We start from the raw sequence: 19,842 nt of genomic DNA, 5'->3' as shown, positions 1-19,842 counted from the left end.
AATGAATACTGTGAAGGGAGTAGGGAGATATTTTCTCTCCCTTCTATAAGAGTGAAAAGGTTCAAGATACGGTTCAAGACAGAGAAAAGGAACTATTTCTTCATACAGTGCTGAATGTCACTTACTTAATGTCACTTCTACAAGTACATGCTTAATGCTGATTTTTTTTTCTTAACTAAACGGCAACTAAATTGCCTCTTCCAACAGATCAGGATCACAATGGGGGAGGGGGGGAGAGATGACAAGGGCATTAGCCCTTTGCTTCCATTGTAGTCCCAACGTGGATTCCTAACTACAGCAGTTGCCATATGCCTTGGAAGGGAAGCTCCCATTGGCTTCCCTACATTTGACCCTTAGATGACTGTAAAAGAGGACACAGCTAAAGTATAAAGGATAAGTCTACCAATGATTATGAGCAATAATAATGGAAAACTCTATTTCCCATGGAACACCTTTGAACAAATTACTGGTGGAGCCTATTTATCTGTGGATCTGGCTCAAGGCAGTTCCCAGGGACCCATGTTGAGCTAGACTTGGCCCCACCTGAAACCACTGAGGCCGACCAGAGCAGTGCTTCAGTCGCTTCTGAAGCCCGAAGAGGCTGTGCGCATCCACCCATGGCCTCTGCAGACTTCAGAATCGTCAAAAAGGTTCAAAAAACCCCGCTACTTTGGGTTTCTGGAGGGAAAGTCCTCCAGGGCTTCCCAATGTCTTGTATGGCATTAAAAGCGTCACTTCTGGTTTCCCTCCAGAAACTGGAAATTGCATTTTTTTTTTTTTGCCTTTCTGAAGCCTGCAGAGGCCATGTGTGCAGCCTCTGTAGGCTTCGGATAGCCCTCTGGAGTTGACTAGAGTTGACTGCAACTCTGGTCACCTTTGGAGGCTTTAACAGGGCCAAAACCACAGATTTCAATATCTGCAGTTTTTGGTAACTGGGAGGGTCTGAGAACGGATCCCTTGCGGATACCAAGGCCCCACCTGTATTGTGGTCATCTGAAAGCTCTGCAAATACCAAATAATATTTCAAAGATAACTTGAAAGAATTGCTAAATTTTGTTCAGAGTCCTTGAAGCAGAACTTTTTTTGTCCTCAACAAGATAATAAAACATGATGGTCAAAGAGAAAATCACAAAACCAACAGCAAAACTGTATGGCAACATAGCAAACTGATATATTGGGGAACACCGGTTTGAATCCAGCTTTCAGAAAGCTGTGTACAAGACTCATAACCTCTAATTCTTGTGCTATTAGCCCTATTCTTCACATTTTCCCTTTCTTATCGTACTCATTACTCTGAACATCCTTAACTGGCACAATTTAGTTACATCACATAATTTATATTTTCTTGGTGAAGACTTTGGACAATGGCACAGAGCTGGCCTAGATGTTTTTAAAAGAGGATTGGACAAATTTATAGAGGAGAAGTTCGTTACAGGTTACAAGTCATGATGATTGTATACAATCTCCAAGTTTTATAGGTAACCTATCTCTGAATGCTAGATGCAAGGGAGTGGAACCAGGATACAGGTGTCTTGTGTGCTCCTAGAGGCAGGGCTCTTCTTATGCTTATGTTGTACCCACATACAAAGTACAATCTCTAAATAAGACTTCAGGATCATTGTTTATCCTGAGGCAAAACTTACCTGAGGCTTCTACATTCTTTTGTGCTATTAATCAAAACCCGGAGCTCAGATCCCACACTAAGGTTATCTCCTGTGATGGTTACTTTGGTTCCTCCAGCTTTAGGTCCACTAGTCGGAGAAATAAACTTTACCACTGGAAGCTAAGAAGATGAAAGAAGCAGCCAATGTGAAATGTACAGTAGTTTCTCAGCCTGTAATAACATCAGAATGGAGTAATACAGAAAAATCACAAATGTATTTTTTATACTATATAAAGGTATTGCAGCAATTTGCTGGAAGGAGAATAAGGTGGTTGATTTTGCAAAGAAATCAATTTTAACTATAGTGACTTGGTAGACCGTCTCTCTGATTTTAGTGGGACTTACAACCAGCTACATGAGGCAAGTTAAGGCTGTAATACTATATACACATACTAGGGAGTAACTCTGATTGAACTCAGCAAGCTTCTGAGTAGATATGCATAGGATTGCGCTGTACCACTTTCAAAATATGAAGAGACATGTATAACCCCTTGATCCCTGTACATTTATTTGTATCCTGATATGAAACTGGACTTAAAATTATAAAATCCTCCCTAGAAAAAAGTCTATGATAGACAACAGAGATAAGCTTTCTTGTAACTTTGAAACAGCATGTTGCTTCTGAATGTCATAGGTGTTAGTTTCTATTTGGGAGTCTTTATGAAGCATATTCAGCTGCTTTTCTCAGTTGGGTTTGATCTTGGACAGCAACATAAAAGGCCTGAAAAGTATAATAACTGGAACAATTGTAACTCTGAAGGGAACTATTGAAAGAAAAGTACTGGAAAACGCAGAATGTTGTTCGAGCCTTTTTAAATGCACATTGCATTGTGCTGTATATTAAGTTCTGTAAAGAGGTGATTTTTTTATTTCACATTTTATCTTTATGTCATATTAAGAAGTTTTAAGAACCAAACAAAAGGTAACAAGGGAGATTTGTGACGAATTCTTTTTAAAGGTATAAACAGCTGTGGGGCAGAGCATAGAGAGATAAGGGCTGCAGCAATGAACAAGGTGGGGTTTAAAACTTTTCCAGGCACACAGGTCCCCAATTTAAATCTCACTCTATGAAGGTACTTGTTCCATCATGCTGAAAAATATACTGGTACAATATGCCTTCCACTCCCAACCCCCATTGGGGAAGCAGCAACTTTTGAGGTAGGGAGTGATTTAAACTGGGAAAATTTAAATGAGCAGGGAAAGGGGTTAAATCCTCCCCCAACCTCTCCCCACCTCCATAAATCCCCCCAATTTCAACTGCTACTTTTAAATTCTCCCTCATTTCCTTAAACCCTCCCCCACCTCCAACTGCTGCTGTTAAATTCTAAAACTCCTCAAAGAAAGACTACTAGACATTGAGCAACAAACATTACATGATGCAGCACGAAAAACCTGTTTCCTCTTATATACTGGTTTACTACCAACTGTACTGGGAATGCCTAGCTATCTTTCTTTCCTGAAGAACCCACAGGAGTGACATGCCCTCAGCATAGTGAGGTGTAACATGCTCCCCTCTAGCGTTTTAATTGGAAGATTCAGTTCAGTCCCGTATGAAGCACGGCTTTGCCCATGTAACAGCAAGCCAGCAGAGTGCCTGACCCACATATTATTGTACTGCAATTTATATAATGATATTCGTTTATTCCACCTAGACCCGATTGTCTCAAAATTTACAAAATGTCCTGATAAATTCATTCTACAATATTTGCTGAATGGAACTGACGAATTGCATACTACCCAATTAGCAATTTTTATAAAACTGGCAATACAGCACTGCAGATCTCTCCCTCCATTTAATCAGTCGGTATAAACTAAGGTAGGTCCGGTTTTGTAATACTAATTCATGACAATGAATATGTCAAGCATAAAAATTCTGTCCTTTAGACCTTCTGACCTCCAATCAATGTTAAAATGGGCGTAATGCTTATGTAACCTTTTTGTATTATTTATTGCTACTTTTTTGTTTGTTTATATGCCAATAAAGGTAAAATGAAAATGAAATTCTAAAGATATAAGAACATAAGAACACCCCCACTGGATCAGGCCATAGGCCCATCTAGTCCAGCTTCCTGTATCTCACAGAGGCCCACCAAATGCCCCAGGGAGCACACCAGATAACAAGAGACCTGCATCCTGGTGCCCTCCCTTGCATCTGACATAGCCCAGGCTTCAAAGACTGCCTCAAGGATTAAAAAAGAAGAAAAGTGTGTTTGTGTCTTGTTTTAAGGCTTGCAGTAGCTGGAAATAACAGTCTGATACACTGTCCTGGCAGCCCAATGGAAAACTATCTTCCTACAGAAACTAGTTACAATACATGTAATTTCATGGAGTACAGGGAATTTCTTTTGAAGGGGTGGCTCTCAACGTGTTCCAGTGCAGCCTGTCTCTTCATGTTCGTGGAGAAGTGACATCCGGGAGAAAGTCCTGGAACAGGTTTTGCATTGTTACTTCTTGACATCAGAATGGGTCTGCAGGTGAGCACGGAGGTTCAAGCAATCAGCAAAGGCCCTGTTGCAATGTGTGCAGGAAAAAAGTTTTTCTCCAGTGTGTGTTCTGATGTGGCCCTGCAGGAGCCAAGGCCTGGAGAAAGATTTGCCGCAGATTTTACACACGCAAGGCAGGGTATGGCTTCGGATGTGCATCTTGAGTGCTTCCCGGCTCATGTATTCCTTCTCACAGTATTTACAGCTGAAAGATTTCAGGGTCTGGGAGTCACAATGCAATTGACTGTGCTTGGAAAGGCCTGCAAAGGTTGAATACGACTTGTTGCATTGGCCGCAGTGGAATTTCTCTGCCTGGGTGGCCGAAGAAGCTGGGCTGGGTGGGTCAGAGGTCGTCTTACCATCCTCTTCTTCACTGGACAGGGAGGTCAGGTCCAGAGGCTTGGACTCAGGGCTGGGTGGAGAAGCGACACTTTTCTTGTATTCCAGCTCGAGGTAAAGAAATTGGAGAGCAGCCCTGTGTCCCATACTAGTGGAGGGTAGTAAGAGCTGGGGCTCAGGACTTCTGGCTGAGGGATGATAGACAGGGGGTACTTCTCATACAGAAATGGGGAGACAATCACAGTCTGGCTCTCCAGTTCGCTGTAGTTGGGCTTCTTCCTGGCCGAGAAGTGCTTCTTCACCAGGAAGGACCACGGCATCGTGGCTGGAGCTTGTCCGCGGGCGCTGCAGCGGGGCTCTGCTGGGGCATCCGGGCGCTGCGCTCTCCAAGCGACCCGGGCTTGTGAGAAATGTGAGAAATTCCTTCATGGATTTTTCATATTATGCCCATAGAGCAATCCTAACTGGCCTAGCGCCGGCAGAATGAGAACACACACTGTTGTAAATATGCTAGAAAGCACATTGCAACATCACAGATGCACCAGTGCCAAGGACTTTGCTGGCCTGCCGGTGCCAGATTCAAGCAGAGCACCCGACGGAGCAGTTAAGATTCTTCCAGATGGTGGGGACCAGATACATCAGGCCCAGAAGGGGAATGGGAATGTTGGCAGGAACTAACACCATATCCCTTTCCCGGGCCTAATTTTCCAACACAGGACTGCTTGGACTGGTGCCAGCAATTTTCCTGGTGCAAGCCTGAGTAGACCCATTGTGGTTGCTGGGCTTACCCTGGGGGAAGGGGTCAAAGGTCCCCTTGAGAAGACCTCTAGCAGCCTCTCTTCCCATACTGGATACATAAAAGGCTGTTTCAGTGCTACTAACTAACAGAACGTTAGTTAGGATTGGGCTGTTTGTCCCCGAGAGAGAGAGAGATCTCACGCGAGCGAGCACAAGTGAATTTATAACTGTACTTTTTCTTGGATTATATTAATGTTTCTATTCAATGATAGAAAGATATTTTTGATAAGCATGCAACCATGGATATGACTTGTTGGATGAGATTAGATATAGATAATATGGATGTTGACTTCTGATGTTTCGTGTAGCAATTTTATTTTTGTAAATTTCCATTTTGTAAAATGTTATCCCTTGAGAAAATGTTGAGACAGGAAACATGTCAAAAATAAAGTATACAGCCTCCCCCCCCCCCAAATGGCTGCCTTCTTCGTTTTCCATGGATACTTATTACAGTTTAATCTCTGTAGTCTTAAACGGGTAAAACTTAAGCAAATCTCCACTTTGTTGATTTATAACATGACACTTCAATGAATATCTTTGTCAACTAAAATAATTCCAGTCTTGATTTCTTCCTCAAAAGGAGATTGCAAATAAAGCCAAATATTGACATTGTGTCAAACAGTCAGCACCAGGATTAGTACTGAGACCCAAATTGTTAGAGGGATTTCACCCTATGAAGATCCATGTAATTTGCTTCAGCTGGAAAATGAAGTAATTAAGAAATGTGTCATTCAAATTTGCCCCACTTGAATATTTTTTAGAGAAAATGTGGTTCCAAAACCAGTAGCTAATGGTTCCAGAGCTTCACTGAATCTGATCCAAGGTTAAATGGGAACAAACAAATGAGTCTTTTATTTAATAGATTTCAGATTTCACTGGAAAAAGCATAGCAAGTTTCTAGCTCTCAAGAAGAACAACTTTAGAAACATATGTGTATTTTTCACTATATGAGCACTAAAGAGGAGCTCTAAGGCAGGGCTTCTGAGCGTTAGGAAAGAGACAGAGATGACTGCAGTGTTTGTCAGCTCACTACTTAACTCCTAACCTAGAGACCTGGCTGTCTGCCTGTTATGGAAGATCAGAAGATCATCAGGTGGATGATGTGGTATTGACAGTGATTCCATGTTTTGACAGCTGTTTGATAGCTCTGGGAAGGGCAGGGCTGGCTCCACAGCTGTAATCAATCAAGGCCAATGGAGACCTGGTTGGACACCTGAGCTTCATTTGATGGAACTTTATATGGACATGGAGTGAAGGGATGGCTCACCTGAGCCTAATTGGGATTTAACAAGGGACATACAAGAATAAAAGGCAGCTTTAGAAGAAGCAAGGCTACATGACCAAGAGCTACCCTGACCCAGAGGGAGACGCTACCTGACCAAGAGGCTACCTGATCAGAGGAACCCCAGACCTACAGGACCCCAAACCTACACGGTTGGACCAGGACCTATGGGAGAAGGGGACTGCCAGGACTCTGCTGGAGGACACAGAAGAGAGGACTGCCAGGACCCTTCTGGAGGAGACACTCTGCTGGAGAGGACACAGAGGAGGGACTCTGAGGCAGAACACTGGACTGGACTACGCTTTGGAGACTGGATTGGACTCGGACTGGAGGCTTCAGACCTTTACCCACTAAGTTAAGTGGAGTTTTGGGGAGGGGAAGCCTCTGGACAAGAGGGATTGCAGGGAGTGTCTGTATTTGTAGCAATAAATTCTTGTTAATTGCTCAACTGATAAGGAGTTCTGTGTTCATTCCTTTGTACACCACAGCTGTTCAAGAGAAAAGGAGGGTGTTAATTAGCCAAAAAAGTGGGCATTAGAAGGGAGTTGGAATATTTTGACGGGCCAAATTGGTGTAGTCGGCAGGATAGGGAAAATTGGGATAGGACACTGCCTCACTAGTCTTCTGCACAGATTTGTGATTGTTTCTGGGAAAGTAGAAATCTAGAATGAACAATGCAACAAGCAATTATTAAGAATCTGTTCATCCTAATGTGATGAATGGGAGTATCTTGTTTTCTTCTTTTAGCAAGGTTAAATCAATCATGTTTAAAAAAAGGCTTCCAACTGAAGTCTCTCTTATTTTTGCTTCTGTGTTTGGTGTGCATATTGCAGGTGCTTCCTGAAAATGTAATCTCCTCTGGCACCATCAACAGGTTAAAACACTCTTATCCTCTTTAACTACTCCATCACCACCATGACAACAGATTCCATTTTCGTGAGTTCAAATTAGGTACATTGCATCATAAGCATCTCGACTACTTGTGCTTCTATTTTAAAAAATCCAAGTTTGACAGAAAGGGCTTCTTCCGTACAGCAGCAATGTTTGCATCCTGGACTTTCCCTGTAATAGGCTTTGTCTAAATGAGGTATTTCTCATAGAAGCATGTAAAGGTATAACCTACTTATCACGGATTTTTTTCACCACTGGCTTTATCTCAAGACCTTTAACAATAGCCTTGTTAATGGGGAGAGGGCAGTCAGTAGACATCCATAAATCATTCTCTCTTCAGGCACTTAGAACAGCTTCACTCCCAGGCAAGTGACCCTTCCCCCTGAGCATGTGAAAGAATGCAAGTCATTATCACCTCCTCCATTCTTTCCCTGTGCTGAGCTCCCAGGGAAGGGAGGGGTCACTGTCTTAGAGTGAAGCCTTTCTAAGCACCTGCAGAGAGACTGATTGCCGCTGTGTGCATTACAAAAGGTCAGCAAGACTGATTTTAAAATTTCCTAGCAGGGGAATTTTTTAAAAAATAGATTTGCTTAAGTGCGATTTCTGCCATCCACATGAGTTCTGGGAACGGAACCATCACGAATAACAAGACTCAACCTGTATGTATGTGAGAAATGTCGACTTCAAACAACCATTTAATGATGATTTCAACAAGATAAAAATGGAAAACATATAAACTAAATAAGAGATTATGTCCAGTTTTGAGACAAATACATAGCACAGATATAGGAAATAAGTTATTAGGTAAATTAAACACCATAGCACATACACATATTTTAGTCAATTTTGTGTTTCCAAAACAGCTGATGGAATAATGGGGGGCTTAAAGAGAGAGTGAGAGAAAGGTCATGGGTTTCTTGATTTCATCTCTGAATTTTGAAAAGATCCTTGGACATGTTTTAATTTCAAGTGGTGGTAACTATTTCAAAAAGAAGTGGATTTGGAGCTCTTTAAAAAGGTAGGTCTAGACAGGCTCCCTAATCCATATTGTTTTTAGGATATAAGTGTAGATGGCTGAAAAACATGCCTCAGGTGACACCATATTCCATATATCAAGTATCCTGGAGTAAATCTAGTGCAGTGTTTTTCCCAGTGAAAACGTTCAGGTTAAACAAGAACTAGACAAAGTTCAGGCAAGGCCTAGAAGTGGCTTACCACATAGGAGTATTGCTCCCTGGATTTTCCTTCTCTGCTCACATTAACCATAACCACATCAGAGAATTTCTCTGTAGCTTCTCCAGTCCGACATACAATTCTGTGGGGGAAGGGGAAGAGAGAGAGAATGAGAGAGAGAATATGATTGAGAAGGAAAATATGCCTGGACAGTAAGCAGCACTTTATAAAAACATGAACTTGGGTCAAGTTCATGAAGAAGAACATGGGTCAAACACCATGTTCTTGTTAAGATCTTCCATTCTTTCATGGGGATGCTTTATCCATTTAGAAGGCAGGGCTCTGAGTAAAGCTCCTCCTGATCACGAACACTGGAAACAGTGCTACCATTGTCCCATGCTGGCTGCCTCATCCTGCACAAAAGGATGTGCAGAATGATTTCTACTGGTCTTCTGGTCACACTGCATTAAAGATACTGCTGCACACGGGATGCTTGAGAAAGGAAAACTTCCTCTCAGGACAAGAAAACAGGAACACCAAGCAATTAAAGAAAATGCTGACTTCTATGGCACATGTTCCTGTCTCAGAATACCTCTCCCATCTCTTACATGGATACTGTTTCAGTCTTCAGACAGACACTAAAAGGAAGATTCTGTAATGATGCGCACTATGAGGAAGGCCTCTTAAGGAGAAGCAAACACTTTCCCAATGATCAAGGTGAAAGTTTTTTGGTACAAATTCTTCACTGATCCTTCCCCTGTGCACTTGAAAGCTTCTTGCTATATGATACCCTAGGGAGTCTGGGATTTGGGAGTAGCCTATTTCACCCAAATCAGGATAAATAAAAAGGATGAACACCCAATTCTTTGTGCTAGTTTTTGGTTACAACCATGGACAGATATTTTTTATATCTTATTACAAATTCCTGTGATCAAACAACTGTAAGAGGTTTCAGGTGATTTGCAACCAATAGATTCATGCAAATCCTGTCCGTATATTTTATTTCTTATTACGAATTAAATCTTCCCTTCTCTTGTTAAAGAGAAATATAATTTGTTTAGAACTTAAAAAGAAAACAAATAACTAGAAATTTTGTATTTGTAGTACATAATCTTACGATCTAGACAGCCTGTGCTTAGAACTTGATCTGAGGTGTATGCATGATGTTGGTACCAACAGCTTTTGTACTACTTTAATTAATGGGTCCTTTGCATTTAATTTGTTTTGCCTCCTGGTGCTGCTGTTTATGCCTTTCTTGTTTAGACGTGTGTTCTTCTCCTGGGACTATAGACTGCTCTTTGTACAATTTTGTTTGTAAATAATAACATACAGCTGAATATGAATACAAACAATTCTACGCTCTACCATGGTAATGAAGTGCAAAAATCTACACACTTTTTTATTTTTATTTTTATTTATTGGAGCAGGAACTTTAAAGGGAAATGTGGCAGCCTACATTGCAAATGGCTGGAAATACCCCACCTAAGAAAGGCATAATACCTCTGTTGGTTGTGACTCCTGCTATTTTAAATGTTCTTATATTAAATGAGGAGAGCATGATGGTGACTGGCATGAGGCACATTTAAGGATGTCCAAATGGTAGAAGGGACACTGTGGGAAGTATGAGCGACCAACTGTAGGAAGATGAGGTTCATATTTTATGAGGTGCAATCTTGAATGTGAAAAAACCCAGAACTGGGTCATCAATCAAGGACAGAACTGGGATAAAACATGCACTGTACAAGATATTCACAATATTCAGGCACACAACGTACCACCATGTACCACATGAAGTGGTACACAGCTATCTAAAATGAAAAATGCCTCTGTTTTGCCTACATGTTTCTTCTTCTCAGTGGGAGAAAGCCTCTTAAAGAGCGTTATTAAGCGAATTGTTTCATGATGGATAATTTCTGTTTCTTCTTAAATTACATATTGCTATGTTCACTGTGTCAACAGAATGCCTCAAGGCACAGTCATCCTAAATTGCTTGATCTGCTGATTTTGTCTGCCTTCATCTATGGCCTCCTACCCGAATTTCCATAGAAAATTATCTTGTGAATTTCTTTTAGGCTTCTGTGGATGATTTCATTCCAAAATAGGCTGTAGACAATCACCTCAGCTGGCCTTTGAAGCCTGTCTAGCAGAGATAACAAAGAAGACCTTACAAGAAGTATGTGAATGTGAAGTTAGTGAAAGATTTGACAGCACTTGGCACTGAAGAAGTTTCCCAGTTGCTTTCCAAACAGCTACAGCGTGGGCAGCAGCTGTGGAAGTTTTGAATACCCTTGTCACCCTAAGCTAAGGGCAATTATAGGAAATGGGGAAAGCTTCTAATTCTGAGAAGATAAAATCCTTGGTATAGACAGCTGCCTTCAAGGCTAGTAAGTGCCTGTGATTTCAGTGGTTGTTCACAGAAAATTTCTCATGATAACGTTCCCTCTGGGAACGTATGTGTGACTTTTAATTCCAGATAGAATCTGAGGTAATTTTCCAGTTACATCCGTGCAGCAATCCCAGGTTAAAATTCTCTGCCAAGGACTGTATCCACAAAAACAGCTTCCAAATTCTATCATTTTGGGAATATACCAAGCTGGTTATGGTTATTGAATCTGGAGCAGTGGTTCCCAACCATTAGGTGCCCGAGGACCACCAAGGCAAACATCGGAATTGTTGTGGACCACATGCATCACCTTCCATCTCCACCACACACAAAAATACAATTCAACTTGGTAGTTCGTGGGGGAGCGCTTGGTGAGACACTGGAAAAGCCAGTTGCGGGAGGTTCATTCTCCTTCTTCTCTGATAGTCTATGGGCAAGCGTCTTGCAGCGTCTCCACAGACTACCAGAAAGGGTGGAGAATGGACCCTCCCACAGCTGTCACTTCAGCAAGCGCTGGACCATCAGAGATTGTGAAGAATGGACTATTTACAGCCACAGCTGACACTTCAGTGGTCTGTGGGGAAGCGCTCACTTGGTGAGACACTGGAAATGATCAAAGGTGATGATCTTTTTTTTCCTGAGACCTTGCGGACCACTTCTCAGGGTCTCACAGACTACCTGTGGTTCCTAGCCCACAGGTTGGGAACCACTGTTCTGGAGGGAATTCCTTATAGGAAAAAAAAACAATAGTTTTGGTAGCATAATGCAAAAATCTGCCCTTTTTGGAAATGAGCTAGCTAACTCAGAGTCAATTTGGTTCACTGGGACAGAAAGCAAACAGCAGCAGCTACAATTAATGACTAGGAGGCTAATATTTTATTCTCAGTTTACACATGCATGTGCACCCATGCAAACATCCATACACTCATATCAAGACATTAAATTCCTGATCTCTGAAGAAGGGCCACTGGAAAGGATCAATCAGAAGAAAAGGGGAAAACAAATGATTCTTCCCTTTCGCATGCTTTTAAATCATTCAGCTTGAGTTACTCACTCCTCAGAGACTATATATCTGTCCTGGAGCGGTGAACATTTCACATTTCCTATCTTGACAGTGTTAACAACATCACTGAACCTACGGCCCAGATTTCTTCCTCGTATTGTGATCAGTGTTCCTCCTTCTAGGGGTCCACTCAAGGGTTCAATCTGCAAGTCCAAAAGGAATCTGATGAGGATGAGTTCAAATAAAGACATTGGGGGGAAAAAGGATTGATTTTGATTCCTAAATGAATGGTTTGTTCCTATTTGCATAAGAGCATTGACTTCATGGCACCATTAATTTATAGAAGAAAAAATGTCTCTGTGTCCAACAAACAAAGCATAAGTTTAAGGTAAGACAGGCTTATGGCAAACACATCTTAATATGGTCCCTTTTACTCCATAGGCATACTTTTATTCTTCAAGGAAAATAAAAATATCTGTCCTTAAAACTTTGCATACCCGTTTAGAAAAGCGGATAGACTTGATTACTGGAAAACACAAGAAAAAGGCCATTACACTATAAGCTCTTTGTGATGAAGACCACCTTTCCATAATGTCTTGTTTACAACTTCTAGTTATAGGCCTTTTTAAATGTTACTGCAATGTCATGCCAATGATAATAATCCTAAGTGGAATACTCATTCCCAACCTTTATATAAACTGGCTCAGCACTGATTCAGAAAGAAAACTGCTCAATTATTACAATGAGGTTTTCATGTAAACACTGATATCAAGGACTTACTGCAATGAGACCACGCTTTAAAAAAAAATGATTGGCTACAGGCTGCAAGGACTTTTTACTACACATTAGGGGGAGATTTCAGTTGCCACCATTTGTTCTTCAGTCAACCACAAGGCCACTTTGATTTCATTGGACAGCTGGTCTAGGTTAATGCCCTACATTTAGAATGTTGTTTTTTTTAATTGCAACAAAGCAAAAAAACCAACAAAACACCAACGAAAGCTGCACAGGAACATCAGTCATCCTTCCTCAGAGTGTAGTTAGAAAGGCTGCAATTTGCCATTCATTAAAGCTACTGCCAACATTACATGACGTAAGTCAAGGAGCAGAGGGTCAAGAATGGACACTCCTTTTTCCGCCAAGTTGGTTAAGGCTGATAATGTCTCCTTACTAAGCCTCTTTCCAACAGAGTGCCTCTTTCCAAAAGAGTGTGGTTGCCCCCTCCCCCCCAAGACAACTCTGTAGACACTAAAGAAAAGCTTGTTTGTTTTTAGAAATGGGGGATTTGGACTGAATGTACAGACTCTACAAAGGAAATAGCATCTCAATTCTATGACATGTAGTAACCTTAATTCTTGTGGTTTGTTTTCGCTCATTGTTTTTGGCAGTTAGCAAAAGGCTGTTTCCTATGCAGTGGAGCTGAGAAAGGCTGTTTAGCATTTTCTCTCCACTGTTAAGCTTCAGACAGTGAAAACAGATTATGAAACAGATTATGGACTATATAAAAATAGCTATTAACAATAAAGTAATTGCTGAATGGACAGGAACTTACCCTACCTCTCCAGTTTTGGATACATTATATAGGATGGCCACTTTCATTATTTTTATGTGTTTCCTTAGAGCTACTTCACACAATATTTCTTTTCTATATGGGTGGAACTTCCATGTAGCAACTTATGAATATATGTATACTTTCACTAGTGGCAAGAGTACACAGATCTACTTGTGATGAGATACCCCACAGGAATGTGGTGAGAAACCCCAACTCTAGCACACGTGAGGATATACATGTTTGTTCCTCATAAGTGTTCATATGCATGTGGATATACTCAATTTTTCTGTGCTAAAGAGAATTAAAAATATGGCTTAACTTAAGTGATCCTTAAACATTTTTCAAATGTTAAGGCTCTATACTTGTACTAGAGCCCCTAGGCTGGCTTTCTGTTTATAAGCCACATCTAGGCTCCATGCTTTATTCTTCCACTGAAACAAATGGGACTTATGGCCCAATCCTACCCAGGGTGGACTAAACAGTGCAAGGATGCTGACACAGCCTCCACTAAATCCCATGGGCTAGCTGGGGACCAGGTGAGCCAGGAGAGGTAAAGAAAATTCTTACTTATTGCCTCTGTTTATCCCTGGTCCTCATGGGCCTACTCAGATTCATACCAGCTCTTTTGCTGATGTAGATCTGTTAGACCAAAAGGGGTATATCAGGCCTGGGATGGGGGCTCCAGATCACACCAACATTTCTGCTGCTGAGATCCACTCACCTGATCCTAGTCCAGCCCCTCACCCTGATCTGCCCTGCTGTCAACCTACTTGTACTCATGGCCAGCCTGTGGTATGCTGCTCCCAGTGTGGTGCTTACTAGCTGCGACACCATTGGCAGTGAGCTGCAGATTGTTGGTCCGGCTGCAGTTATGACAGCCCATAAGATCTGCAAATGTATTACATGGATAGGATTGTGTTGTTAAAAAAAAACTTAACTTTGGCTAGATTGAGCCCTGTATTTGGAAGGTTCAAGTATTTATCTAGATATGCATCATAATTGACAGCCCAATCTTATGGGCTGAAGCTGCCAGTGAAATGTGTGTTCCGCTAGTAGCTGCTGCTGAAAACTAGTAGTAGAAAAGTGTGTGAGTAGCGTGTCCTTCTCTCCCTGTCCCTTTTCTCTCCTACTAGCGAAATCACTGCACCAATATGGGAGGGGGAAAGGATAGGATTGGACTATGAGGCTCTTTAAAATAGGAGGAAGAACATTCAATCTCCATTCAAGCTTATGCAAAATTTTGCTTAAAATGTTAGCTTCTAAACCTTTTGGCTAAGATCAGAGAAACATTCTCTAATAAGAGTTAATCTATTCTTATCAGTTTAATATCTGATATGTCCTCTATTTGAGGACTATATAATAAAAGGAATTTATTAAGTTTTAATAAAGCCAAGATTTCATTAATGACATTCTATTTAAAGTGCTGCATAACATTTTCATCTTCCCCTAGGAATTCCCACTTGCATCATCAATACTTGATTCTATAATTTACTGGTAGCCTAAAATTTCTGCTGTGAAAGTGAAAGTGCAAGTATCTGTGTTAATCAAGGACAATACATTTCTTAATTATCCGTAGAGATAGTCTCTCTCTCTTATTCTTCCTTTGATTTCAGACCTAACAGCTCTTTAAATTTACTGGGGTAGAATGAGGCTGATCAGAGTGAAACTTTCTGTATTGCACCCAAGTCTTACCTTCCTAATCTCAGGAGGAGGACATATGCCAGACATCTGGAGGGATTCAGTGTTTAGTCTGCAACTAGAACTACTTTCGCTCCAAATGCATTGATGACCCAGATCTTCTCTCCCAAGACACTGAGAACAGTCAGCACTTCCAGTAGCACAATTATAAATTTCAACTGAAAAAAGAAGAGAACATACTAAAATAGAAGCATACATGGTTTTGCTTATCTTGTGGATGCAAATCTGTCCCTCCCTCAGTCAACAAATTTTTTTTTTAATGGCAAGAACAGAAGATACTGGACACAAAACAAACTGAGGACATTTTGGCTGTGGTCCTAATGATTTCCCAGAAGTTCTGGGCACTCACTCCCACTGCAACATAATTTAGGACTGAAAAAAATCCCTTTGTTAATTCATACTACATTTTTCTAACTCTAGAAATTCATATGAGAGGCAGCTTTGCAGTTGACTCTAGCATGACTCCAGCAAAACAGTCAAGTTGCTATAGTTTTCAATGGCAAACAATGATGGTACAATGCTCTGCAATACAGCATTTCACCATCATCCCCTCAAGTATCTCAGGAGTTGTTTTTACTTTTCCTAGTTCTCAATGTCCTTGTTTCACTGTCTTTTAAAATCACTGTCTTTTAAAAACGACAAATACATAGTGTAACCCCTGATCAAGTAGCCTCTCGAGTTTTATCCCTTTCCAAGCCCCAAGGGGGAAAGAGTACTCTACTACCATCAAGAGAGCCCTTACAGCTTTTCGGCGGTCGCCCAAACGCATCCTGAATTTTCCCACCCATTTTCAATGCACAAAATCAACACCGCTATCAGCAGTCTGAAGTGTGGCAAAGCCTCTGGCTTTGACGGCATCATTCATCCTTAGTTTTTCATACATTCTGGGAGACGCACAAGGAAGTGCCTCAGCAAATTCTTCTTGGACATACTTTCTAGGGGACATCTTCCACCAGAATTTTAAAAAACTAAAGTAATATCAGTTCTGAAACCCGGTAAACCGCAAGACAGAGAAGACAGTTATTGCACAATTGCCCTTCTGAGCTCATGTTACAAACTTTTGGAGAAACTAATCATAAAGAGAATTGGCCATATAATAGATGAACATCTGCCTGTAGAACAAGCAGGCTTTCGACAAAATCGTAGCTGTGTTGACCAGGTGTTGAGCTTGACCAGCAATATTGAGGCTGGCTTTCAACGAGGTTTAAAAACTACAGTTGTATTTATCGACCTTACTGCGGCATATGACACCATGTGGAGGGAGGGTCTGCTATATAAATTGTATCACATCATCCCCTGTAAAAAAGACTGTATTGATTAGTCAACAATATGCTAAGTGACAGATCTTTCCAGATCATAATGGGGGACAATGCAAGTAAGGTAAGAAGGCTAAACAACGGCCTCCCACAAGGCTCTGTAATGGCACCCACACTATTTAACCTGTATATCTCAGACTTGCCAGTAACAAGGGGACGTAAGTTTAGATATGCCGACAACTTGGCTCTAGCAGTGCAGGGAAAAAACATGGAGGTGCTCGATGGCCTCCTCTCAGAAGACCACAAGATCCTGGGAAAATATTTTGCTGACTGGAGGTCAATACCCAGTATCAGCAAAATGATGACTACATACTTCCACCTTAACAATAAATTAGCTAATGCAGCCCTGAAGGTCTATCTAAATAAAACTTGCTCCCTTACAAACCCCATCCAAAATATCCTGGAGTAACCTTGGACTGGACTCTCTCTTACAAGTCACACCTCGAGAACACAGCCACAAAAATCAATACCAGGAACAACAAACTCCAGAAATTAATACAAACAAGATGGGAAGCTTCAGCCACTACTCTCAGAACATCAGCATTAGGATTTATCTACTCCACAGCAGAATAATGCGCTCCAGTATGGCTTAACAGCTGTCATACTAGCAATATTGATGCCAGATTAAATGAAACCATGAGGATCATAAGCGGCTGTATAAGCCCCACTCCTGTCTGTTGGCTCCCCGTTTTGAGCCACATAGCACCACCAGCCCTACGGAGATAAGAGGCTTTAGTGAAAGAATACAGAAAAATCACCAACAATCCACTTCTACCAGCGCATGCTGATCTTCTTCATCTATCAATTGGTAGGCTCAAATCCAGGAAGCCTTCTCTGGCACTTGCAAAATATCTGCACGACAATTTTAACATCAATGCCCAATGGAAAATTAAATGGGCAGTCGAATGCCCAGAAACGGGTAGATATATAGACGATCCTACACTTAAGGTTCCAGGTTTCTGAGAGGAGACTTTCCTCTCCAGCACTGGAAAACTTTGAACAGGATCCATACCCTACATGGTGTTAGTTAGGACTCTATGTTTAAATGGGGGCTAGTATCTACCCCACAGTGTGATTGCGGGTTTTCCCGCCAAACCATATACCACATTCTGTCTGGCTGCAAACTGAGGGTGTATACTGGCCCATGGTCTTATTTTTATAATGAAGGTAACTCTGGCCTTGAATGGCTAGACAAACTTGACAATGACATTTGATCAAGTCTAATTGATATATAAGTCCATGTATTATATGCCATACATTAAATAAATAAATAACCTGCCAAGTTGTTGGAAACCTTATCTAGATGGAAAGCTGTCAGGGTCATATGGTGTTGTACATACTAGTTCTGAATAGTGTATGCCAGTGGTTCCCAAACTGTGGGTCAGGACCCACTGGTGGGGCACAACCTGATTTTTGGTGGGTTGCTAAAGGGTGAAATGAAATGATCAGTATCTTAATTGCCCCAAGCTGTGAAGCTATTAAAAGCTATTTGTAGCTGCAAATTACTCTGCAAAGAGCTGAGCTCCTGCAGTTTGCAAGCATGTGTAAGTATAGGGAGATAAATGTTTGTGGGTCTTTCTTTCTGGTTATTATTACTTATTATTATAATATATAATTATAATAATCTCCTTTTTTAAAAGTCTGGTAAACTTAGGTGGGTCCTGATAGTGTCATTTTAAAAAAGTGGGTTCTGGTGCTAAAATGTTTGGGAACCACTGGTGTTCACTGAGGTGCAAAGGAGTTCTTGATGCCTTGCCATCCTATCCATTCGTGCAGTACAAGCCACCTGCTCTACTTTGCCCTTCAAAGATGATAGAAAGAATCTTTGAAGAGGATCAACAGTTCTAGAAAGTTTATGTGGGTCTTACTTTTTTATGGTAATCAAGGCTTACTTTTTTGTGGCGACTTTGAGAGAACCATAGTGAGCTCCCCACATCAATGTATTGGTGCTTATAGTCTTGGCTGGAGTGCCAGAGTGAAAGGTGCATTCTCAGAGAGGTAGGATGGAGAGTTCACCACTGCAGGGAATGTAGAATGTGGTTGGAATGAGAATGTGTTTGTATTGGGAATGCACCTGGGGCTTGGATACCAAGGGCTCACAGGTACACATGCCAATGCAATGATTGCTGTGGAAGATGCCATGTGGTCGAGGAATGGTTGGATCTGATGGACCAGTTGAAATAGTGATGTTTAGAATTCTGTGATGAGGGATATTGACTTTGTTTTAATGCCTATCTTAGAGATGAAGCAGAGGTTAGCCCAAATGTCTTCACCACTCCAAAAAGTGACCTGTGGTTCTGCTGAAGAGTCCCTCTTCATCAAAAGGCAAGTCTTTGATCTGAGATTTCTTGTCAGGGAGTAAAGAGACCAATTGTAGCTGCCTATGCCTTGTCAATGCCATCAAGCCTGCCAACATTTTTTACAGCATTCCACTAATGCTTGATGAAATTTATCTGTTACTTCACTAACTTCACATAGCTATGCTGAATGTCTTCATAGCTATGCCAGTGTAGATGTATGCTGCATCCCGTAGTTGGGTGGCAGTCAGGGAGGCCTCCTCAAGGTAAGGGAATGTTTGTTCCCTTGCCACAGAGCTGCACTGCCCTTATGTCAGTGCTGGAAAGTAGGTTAGGATTGTGCCCTTAGACATTTCAAACTGGTATCCCTTAATCAACTTCCACTCATCTTCTGAAAATTTGCTGCAGAGTGGTGCTAACTTTTCTTAAAGCATGCACTTCTTAAAGCATCTCACTGATAAGGAAGTGGACAGTTTTTATGCTCTTGGCAGATGGTATAGAACTTCCTAGCGATTGTGTCCAACATCCTGCCCCCGGAGTCTATGGAAGTCCTATGTCATCTTCTTACTAGCAGTCATGTATACTGTATCATCTGTAGACTTTTACCAGGCGCTGATACTTTATGCAAAGAATAGATGCCATTCTAATAATGTTCTCATTACATAATTGCAGTTTCTCTATAGGAGAAACCAACTTCTCAGTCTTCATATGGTGACCTGGCAATGGCTTGGAGGGTATGACAGAGGGGAATGTCTCTGGCTCCAAGCCTGGTTTTGTTGCCACATCTGAAGAGGGAAGAGCAAAGGGAGTTGTTGCTGTTTGGCAGGAGAAAAGGTAAGGTTAATGTAACTGTCAATATCAAAAGGACTACCAATGATTTTACTGCCAATGTCATTGTAGTAGACTGTGGCACTGTACTGGTGCTACTGATGGGGTGAAAATGCTGCTGAATTGGGGATGATGT

General features: G+C 41.4%; 1 protein-coding gene and 1 pseudogene across 1 annotated transcript in view; both read right to left on the bottom strand.

Annotated features, from left to right (window-relative positions):
* Positions 1-19,842, bottom strand: part of PLXND1 (plexin D1) — a 187,940-nt gene that overhangs the window by 74,715 nt on the left and 93,383 nt on the right. The window contains exons 12-15 of the mRNA XM_066612970.1: positions 15,260-15,423; positions 12,067-12,218; positions 8,672-8,771; positions 1,644-1,783 (exon numbers count right to left, since the gene is read on the bottom strand). Coding sequence (XP_066469067.1) covers positions 1,644-1,783; positions 8,672-8,771; positions 12,067-12,218; positions 15,260-15,423 — 556 coding nt within the window. The remainder of the gene's footprint in view (positions 1-1,643; positions 1,784-8,671; positions 8,772-12,066; positions 12,219-15,259; positions 15,424-19,842) is intronic.
* On the bottom strand, positions 4,024-4,805 carry LOC136638944 (protein snail homolog Sna-like; annotated as a pseudogene).

The sequence above is a fragment of the Tiliqua scincoides genome, chromosome 2, assembly GCF_035046505.1.
Source record: "Tiliqua scincoides isolate rTilSci1 chromosome 2, rTilSci1.hap2, whole genome shotgun sequence".
NCBI classification, from domain to species: Eukaryota; Metazoa; Chordata; class Lepidosauria; order Squamata; family Scincidae; genus Tiliqua; species Tiliqua scincoides.
This window is presented reverse-complemented; position numbering and strand designations above follow the sequence as displayed.